At 33.0% G+C, this 9469-nt stretch overlaps 1 protein-coding gene across 1 annotated transcript; it reads right to left on the bottom strand.

Annotated features, from left to right (window-relative positions):
- Positions 1 to 328: 328 nt before the first annotated feature.
- On the bottom strand, positions 329 to 2354 carry LOC127732925 (uncharacterized). Its single transcript, XM_052242139.1, has 2 exons — positions 1925 to 2354; positions 329 to 1183 (listed from the first exon to the last, which is right to left on the bottom strand). Exons 1-2 carry the CDS (start codon positions 2211 to 2213, stop codon positions 567 to 569), a joined length of 906 nt encoding a protein of 301 aa, XP_052098099.1. The 5' UTR covers positions 2214 to 2354; the 3' UTR covers positions 329 to 566.
- Between the last annotated feature and the right edge of the window lie 7115 nt (positions 2355 to 9469).

Here is a 9469-nt window from a genome sequence, read left to right as displayed (position 1 = left end):
ATTCGCAAAAAATCGTCTTTGCGCGGCATTAACACCTTTGGGAGTCATAAGGTAATTTTGGTGAAAATAAAGTAGGAAAATCTTGACATTCTGGTCCATTTTTCCTCCGTCAGATTTTCTCTAACTATTGTGGTTTTCAAGATATAAGAACAATTAATCCAATTTAACCTTCTGTTAAATTATTCTGAAACTTACTCATCTCTATTTCTAAGCTTGTTCTTTTAGCCGTTGGAGCCTGATGACGCGACCTTCCTTTGTTTTTAGTTTTTGTAAATTTCTAAGATTATTTACCAAAAATCCATTCCTTAATAAATGGAAGCGATGGATACATTTTTTTTTTTTTTATTTCTTAAATATTCACCAATCATCATCTCCATTTAAATAGCAAGACAATAATTAATGATCATCTCAAATGAAAAACACTACTTAGTTTTATCGATGCAAATTAGAATTCAATAAATGAAAATATATGAGAGCAAGGAGATGCGGAGTAAAAGTCAATGAGATGGCAAACCAACGAGCAAAAACCCCAAACGATGTCAGTTTTTACGCGAACTTAATTCAGATCATCGAGGTGTTCGCGTTGTTCTCCAGTCCGCAGCATCGCTAAAGTTACAGGTAGCCAATCCCCGTCGTCTCTGTCGGTTATTAAACTTCTTTGGTGGTGACGGTTTTTGAACTTCGTCTTGAATGTCTTTTATGGCTTGAGCTTTTTGATTCGGAACTTTAACTTCAGCTTGCAAAGGAAAATTCTTTGAAAAGTCTCTTGCAAAAGCGGTAAAATTTTCACATAACTTCTCGCATGTTTTTTGAGTAGCATCTTGTTTTCTTTCCAGATTTTGAATAGCCCTTAACTGCTCATTAGCAGTCTTTTTCTTTTCTTCCTCGACCCGCCTAAGTTGTTTCTGAATATTTTCAATAGTGATTTTCAATTTGTTTATCTCTTTTTCTAAGTCATGATTTTTCCTTTCTAAACTTTTTATTGTCAAATCTTTTTCACTATTTTTCTCTCTCTGTTTTCTGAGATCATCTAAAGCTCTACGCTGTTGGTCTCTAAGAAGCTTAAGTTTGTCGTTTTTATCCTCGAGTTCTAATGTCAGCTCATCAATACGTACTCTAAGATCCGTTATTGTTTTGTCCTTCTCGTCATCGGTATCTGATTCTGACATTTGTTTGTCGTCACCTGAAAGTAAATTTGTAATATGCACTAATTTGTGGCTATTTATTTTTGAATAAATATTATTATGAAATGCTAATTTGGAATCTGATGTTACCTCCATGGAGTTGTATTACAGCACCATCAAATAAAGATATATTCAGTCAACCAGTATAGAAATGTCGATTTTGATACAGGTATTGTATAAAATAAATCAGAAATCAGCTTTGTCAAAAAAAGAGGATATTTTATATGATTTGATTTGATTTATGGTGTTTTAACGCCACTTTTAAGCACCGCTTTTGGGCTATTTCGTGGCGGCCAGTTTTTATTGGTGGAGGAAGCCGGAGTGCCCAGAGAAAACCACAGACCTTCGATAGGAAAACTGACAATACTAGTCAATTAAGATTGGAGTCGAGTGCATCCGCACGAGCGGGGTTCGAACTCACAACCTCAGTGTTGACTGGCTAGTGATTACAGTAGTAACTACTTAAACCACTCGGCCACCGAGGCCCCTTATTTATAAGACATCTTCTGGAAAATTTTTATGTTACAACTAAACCAGGCAGATGCTTATATTAGAAAACGGAAGCAATAAGTTTGCTGACCTAATATCATTTAGTTCTATAGTTTTTTTCCATCTGAAATATAAAGATTGATCGATTTTTTTAATCTTTTTAAAAATTATTTTCCAAAAGGAACCAGTTTACTCTATGAAAAAATTTTTTTTTTTTTTATTCTTGATAATCTCAAGTATAATATTGTTACCTTTACGAAAGGAAAGAGCATCTTCAATTTCTTTCGCAATATGTTCATTACCAGTTGTCTTCAGTGAATCTAAGAATGTTTTATAGCATATCCCACCTCGTCTGACCAATATTTCCAGAAGATTCTGGCATTTGTCATCTGAAGATTTTTCGCTGCCAAACTGTATTCTTTCGTCCCACAGCAAACATCCCTCTTTTAATAGAATGTCAAGAATACGATCTATATTGGTCAAATTTTTCTTTATATAAAGATTGCATTTTGTAAGCGCGGTCTTTTGAGTTGGGTCCATGGTAAACCACAACTAACTTATAGGCTATACATATTATTGTACTGACAACTGTACAAAATATTCATATCTAGTTTCTGTTTTCCGGGGCGGATATACTTATCACTTGTTTGATTGCAATCAACACCCATTTAATTCTATTAATTAAAATATTTTTATAGTCTGCCATATACTTCTGTTACATTCTAATAATTAACAAAACAATTGGCGTATGTGCATATCACGTGACGTTTTCTTGAATGAAGTTACTTAACGATTATCTACCTACCTCAAAAGTTTGGTGATCGAAAAGTGATACGATTTGTAATATTTACAATCATTATAATAATAAATATTTAGAAGAGAATAGAAACGTTTTGTCATCACGTCTGTGGTTCCTAACCGTGTTATAATTGTATTGTCATACTATCAGAAATAGCAGTTCTTGGCAAGATCACACTTAATGTAAACTGGTATCATTTTATCTGTCGATGTTATCTTTGTTAAAAATGTTTTAACCGGGGAATAAAAGAAGTATTTAATACCTTTTTGTGGATTATTAACATGTTGAATTATGTTTTAGTTATAAATTAATATTTTGCATGTTTATAGGAGTAAAAATTTTCTGTGAATAAATTTAAGGGCCATCAGTCTTATTTTTGATATCTAAATGGAACTTTTCATCTGAAAAACCCAGATTTAGTTTTGAAATTCAGTTCAATTTCATGCAATAATACAATCCTGAGAATTGGAGTTGAATACGGAGTGGATTGGGTCGTCCGTTCGTAGAATAGTTATCTGATAACCTTTTATTGAGATACATAGATCGCTGCAAACAAATGAAAAGCCAATTAACATATCTTTCTGAAGCAAACTAAATTTAGAGTTATCCACTCGAGAATTCTTATAACAGAAAAGTCTCCAAAATTCAATGCTTGAGTGAAATACACAAAATGCCGTGAAATCCATTTCGGAGTTTTATTAGAGAAAGTGACTGGATGTTCCCCTGACCCAGCCTTATGCTACTCGACTGGGCTGAGGAAGGGAGGGCAATTGCACAGTCATAACTACAAAGGTACTAGCGATTAAACAGTTGTATGCTATTTGCACCTCTAAGAATGCAGTAAATTATCTTTAAGGGTCTAAATAAAATATTGAAAGGGTTCCCCTGTCCCAACCTTCCGGTGATTAACCCTCTAGAATCAAATTTAAAAATGTTAAAAGAGAGACGACAGATACCAAAGGGAATATTAAAGGTTGTATACTTACTTCCACAGCGCAGATTACATACAAACAGACAAACTAAATTTTGATGAACAGAATTTAATTGAAGTGAAAGTTTGATGATGATTGTTTTTTCATTATAAGTACCTGAGATAATAGAGTTAATGTGACATGGATTGTTATACTAGTATAAATGATTTGCAACAGCTTGATCGAGATTCCTATCTCTATCTAGTACCATTAAGTACGACATGTGTGTTTAGGCAAATAAACTCATCAAAGGTAACAGGCATGTAATTTTGTACGCAAGGCGCGCGTTTCGTCTACAAAAGACTCATCAGTGACGCACGAATTAAATAAAGTACGAAGTTGAAGAGCATTGAGGATCTAAAATTCCGAAAAGTTTTGTCAAATACAGCTAAAGTAATCTATTCCGTGTGTAGAAAATCCTTATTATTTCGAAAAATTCAAAGTTTTAAAAAACAGTTAATTTATAATTATGACCATATCAATGATAATTCATGACAACACAGAAGTGCTGACTACTTGGCTTGTCATACTCTCGGGGAAAGACCTCCACCGGCAGCGGCATCGACCCAGTGGTTGTAAATTAACTCATCACTGATACCAGGATTAAAATTTTGTACGCCAGACGCGCGTTTCGTATACAAAAGACTCAACGGTGACGCTCGAATAAAAAAATCAGAAAGCGTTTCACGAATCTAACGGGATTTATAGTGAAACGACCCGGTTCCTTACAGATTACATAACAACGTATATGTTTGAGAGGATTGGCATGTATGATTTATTCTATAAAAGCAGAACCTATGCCGTTTCTTGTTAAAATGATGTTTTCTATTTTAAAAAAAACTATTTATTAACTTATTCACTGCAATTTCATACACAATTAGCTACGTCTTTACATCTAACTTGGTACCTAGTATGAATATTTGTGACGTCATATAATTCCAGAATTGTTCTACTGTTGTGAGAATTGTCGCATTCAGAACTGCATACAAAATACGTTGGAACCAAATTTAGTTTCTCACTAAATAATACAAAATTTGGTGACTATGTTGAACGAATCTATCCCATCGAACTAGAAATAAAGGATACTACAGATACAGTTAAGTCTGCCTCATATCTTGACTTTCATCTAGAAATTGACAATGAGGGTCGGTTGAAAACAAAACTTTACGACAAAAGAGATGATTTCAGCTTCCCAATTGTGAACTTTCCATTTCTATGTAGCAACATTCCAGCAGCGCCTGCATACTGCAGGCAAGGGGCGAATTACATAGCAATGTAATGCATTATATTACAATTACTTTGACAAAACCATGCATTGAATTACAATTACAATTACAATTACATTCATTTATCAAAGTAATGCATTACATTACAATTGTAAATTTTATCATTGGGTGAATAGAAAAATCAAACATTTTGAAAAACAACACGAAGTCACAAAAGATTCTAGCATATGCAGTAACTGCTCCATGCATTGAATTTAAGTATACATGTAAACAGACTATTTTATTCGGCTATTACATTTTTAATTATTTAAACTTAATGTTGACTTTACTTTTACAAATATATTTTTTCGTTTTTTTTTTAATTTCAATCAAAATATTTAATTACTGAGAATTTCTTTCCTAATTATATAATAAATATAGAGCTTAATTAATGAACAATTGTCCAATTAATGAAAATATTGTTTGTAAAACAAACTTATTAGTGTTTTATAACAAACTTCAATAATCTTTTATTTAATTAAGACAATGTATTCTTTGATCTTATGACAACAATATAGTAATGCTTTTCAAATATCAATCTTTTTATGCAGGAAAATGTATGAAATAAAATGAAATAAAGAATGTATTCAAATAATTAATATATTCTTAGTTAATCAAGAAATCTTAAATTCTGCTTTAGTTAAATCTCCAACAATTTCTTAAAGATGAAGTATGTGAAAAAAGTAATGCCATGTAATGCAATGTAATGCATGAAATTACACAACTTTTTGCTAAAGTAATGCATTATATTACAATTACATGTAATGCAAAAATTGCTGCATTACACATTATATGCAATTACTTGGAAAAATGTAATGCATTACCATGCATTACAATTGCATTACCCCATGCCTGGCACACTGAGTATATATCTTCCAATTGATACGATATTCCCGGGCTTGTATTTCCTATCATGATTTCCTTGATAGAGGATTGCTGCTTACAAGGAAGCTATTAAACCAAGAGTTCCAAATGGTAAAGTTGAAATCATCCCTTCGTAAATTTTACGGACGCCATCACGAGTTGGTTGACCGTTATGGAATAATCGTTTCAAAGATGATATCGGATATGTTCCTTATGTTGTAACTACAATACCCTTCCCTTTTCATGAATGTGACCTACCGAATTAGACTATTTACCGGATTTGTAATAACATAAGCAACACGACGGGTGCCACATGTGGAGCAGGATCTGCTTACCCTTCCGGAACACCTGAGATCACCCCCAGTTTTTGGTGGGGTTCGTGTTGCTTAGTCTTTAGTTTTCTATGTTGTGTCATCTGTACTATTATTTGTCTGTTTGTCTTTTTATTTTTGGTCATGGCGTTGTCAGTATGTTTTCGATCTATGAGTTTGACTGTCCCTCTGGTATCTTTCTTCCCTCTTTTAATGCGATAAAAGTTTATGAAAGTGAGTCTGATACATTTAACCACTGGGTCGATACCGCTGTTGGTGGACGTTTCGTCCCCGAGGATATCACCAGTCCAGTATTCAGCACCTTTATGCTGACATGAAATATCATTGATATGTTCATTTTCTGTAAATTAACAGTATTATGAAATATTGAAATATACGAAGCAGTAAGGTTTTCTACCCCCATGTATATACTGTATCAACCGTGTTTGTCACAACTTTTCGAAATTTTCGGTTTTTAAAGCTCTACAACTTCAAATTTGTTTTTCATTCGAGTTCCACTGATGAGTCCTATGTAGACGAGTCGCGCGTCTGCCGTACAAAATTATAAGCATGGTTAATTTGATTTTTACGACAACTGGGTCGATGCCACTGCTGGTGACGTTTCGTCCCGGCCGAGGGTATTACCAGCCCAGTAGTCAGAACTTTTGTTTTGACATGAAATATGATTGATATGTTAATTTCCTCTAAATGTACCGTATATATATATATATATATATATATATATATATTGTTGAATTATTCGAAACAAGGTTTTTCTACCCCTAAGTATTTCATATTTATTCAATTTCAAGATATCTTGGAAAGTAAAAAAGTAAGTAAAGTATATAAGATATCTTGTATTCTATATGATATATCTTATTTGATTTGAAGTTAATAAGATATCTTATTACTGTGACTTGACTGTAAGTGTTGCTCTCAACCTATTGCAACTTATTCAAAATTCTGACCAAATTGCAATTTGTTTTATAAAACCAAACTGTTCAACTGGTCAGAAATTTGAACAAACTGCTGTAGAAAACCAGTCAAGTCGTGAAAGTGCAAGGTGTTACTGTGACTTGACTGTAAGTGTTGCTCTCAACCTATTGCAACTTATTCAAAATTCTGACCAAATTGCAATTTGTAATTTTCGATGGGAGATAATCAATTTTTCTTTCGAAAAGTCTACTGTATTCAAAAGAATAATGTTTTAGGTTATCTCCCTTGGAAACTTATTAACAACGTATTGTAATTTCACATATATTTTTCTGAATGTAAGATGTTTTAATTCAAATGATGTCTAATTCTTTGAATAAAGAAGACTTTTCGAAAGAAAAATTGTATGAAAGCTCAGTTTGGACATTTTTATAGCAATTCAAAATTACTACCCATCACCTTTAGCATGCCAATAATAATAAAATGTCTATACAAACTGTGTGACTAATTGTTCATAATAACATTTATGTGGAATTAAAGTCTTATAGGATTGTAAGTATGCTTTATCTTATCACCTTGCACTTTCACGGCTTGACTGTGGTTTTCTACAGCAGTTTGTTCAAATTTCTGACCAGTTGAACAGTTTGGTTTTATAAAACAAATTGCAATTTGGACAGAATTTTGAATCAATTGCAATAGGTGGAGTGCAACACTAACAGTCAAATCACAGTAGCTTAAAAAGATATCTTTTAAACTAAACACATGCGTGAATCAAACTCACAACCTCAGTGTTGACTTGCTAGTGATATAGAAGTTATGTAACAGTAATTTTGGTCCGGTAGTAAAATTTGTCCGCCAGACTTTTTTTCCTAGTTAATCAAGTCCATGACCATTATTTTACTAGGAATTTAAGTCCAAGGACAAATTTTCTAGGAAAATAAGTCCATAGCTAGTAAAATATGTCTGGCACTTATTTTCCTAGGAAAAATTGTCCTTAAACTTGTTTTTCTAGTAATTTTTATTATATTTTAAAAATTATTGAAAATAAAAAAACAACATATTTTCTTAGTTAAGATTGGAAAGTTTCATTAATTTTTCCTATTAAAATAAAGGACATGACCGGACGTTATAACCTAGGCATGTTAATGACATGGACATGACGTCCTAGGAAAATTAGTCTGGGGACATTTATTTTATTAAAATATTAAAACACAACTCTAAAACAATATTAAAACATAACATTTAAATTTAACTTTCAAAATAAACGGAATGGACGTTTTTACCTAGGAATATTAATGACATGGACATGATTTCCTAGGAAAATTAGTCTGGGGACATGAATTTTATTAAAAATATAAATACACAACTCTTAAACAATTATATTAAAACTTAATATTTAAATTTCCAATATTGTTTAAATGTAAATGATTTGATTCATTAATATTTTTCCTATAAAAAAAAAGGACATGGACGTTTTTACCTAGGAATATTAATGACATGGACTTGAATTCCTAGGAAAATTAGTCTGGGGACATAAATTACTAACATCGGACTAAAAATACTAGTAAATTCTGTAACCATGGACTTTTTATACTAGTAATATGTGTCCGCCCGGACATATTTTACCAGGACAAATTTATCTCTTACAGTTAGACTATGTAGACCACAACCGAGGCCCCTAAATTACATTGTTCGCATTTGATGTAAAAAGTGTATAATTTATGAACACATGCACATATTGTAGAATACGTGCACACTGTTCATGTCAGTGTTCTATCAAGATAGTATCTCTTTAGATAATGCAGGAACATATATATAGATATACTGTTCCCAGGATAATGTAGAAGTTGAAAAACTTCTTGGAATTTATATTGATAAAAATCTATCATGGCCAAATCAAATTGATAAAATTTGTGAAATTGTTTCAAGCATAATTTACCTGTTAAAAAGGTTGAAACATTATTTAACATAAAGTGTCTAATTCTTTTTTTTACAATAGCAATATATTATATCAATAGTTGACTATTGTTGTACAGTATGAGGCCTTAGTTAAAAACACATCATCCAAAGGAACAGCCACGACAGTATTAACTAGACTCCGAGAACTCAACAGCCAAAGAAACAACCAAGACAGTATCAACTAGACTCTGAGAACTCAACAGCCAAAGGAACAGCCAATGCAGTATCAACTAGACTCCGAGAACTCAACAGCCAAAGGAACAGCCAAGACAGTATCAACTAGACTCCGAGTTCTCAACATCCAAAGGAACAGCCAAGACAGTATCAACTAGACTCCGAGAACTCAACAGCCAAAGGAACAGCCAAGACAGTATCAACTAGACTCAGAGAACTCAACAGCCAAAGAAACAGCCAAGACAGTATCAACTAGCCTCCCAGAACTCAACATCCAAAGGAACAGCCAAAGCAGTATCAACTAGGCTCCGAGAACTCAACAGCCAAAGGAACAGCCAAGGCAGTATCAACTAGACTCCGAGAACTCAACAGCCAAAGGAACAGCCAAGACAGTATCAACTAGACTCCGAGAACTCAACAGCCAAAGGAACAGCCACGACAGTATCAACTAGACTCCGAGAACTCAACAGCCAAGACAGTATCAACTAGACTCCGAGAACTCAACAGCCAAAGGAACAGC

The sequence above is a fragment of the Mytilus californianus genome, unplaced genomic scaffold (assembly GCF_021869535.1).
Source record: "Mytilus californianus isolate M0D057914Y unplaced genomic scaffold, xbMytCali1.0.p SCAF_3, whole genome shotgun sequence".
NCBI classification, from domain to species: domain Eukaryota; kingdom Metazoa; phylum Mollusca; class Bivalvia; order Mytilida; family Mytilidae; genus Mytilus; species Mytilus californianus.
Note: the sequence above shows the minus strand (reverse complement) of the source record. Positions and strands in the feature narration are given on the sequence as shown.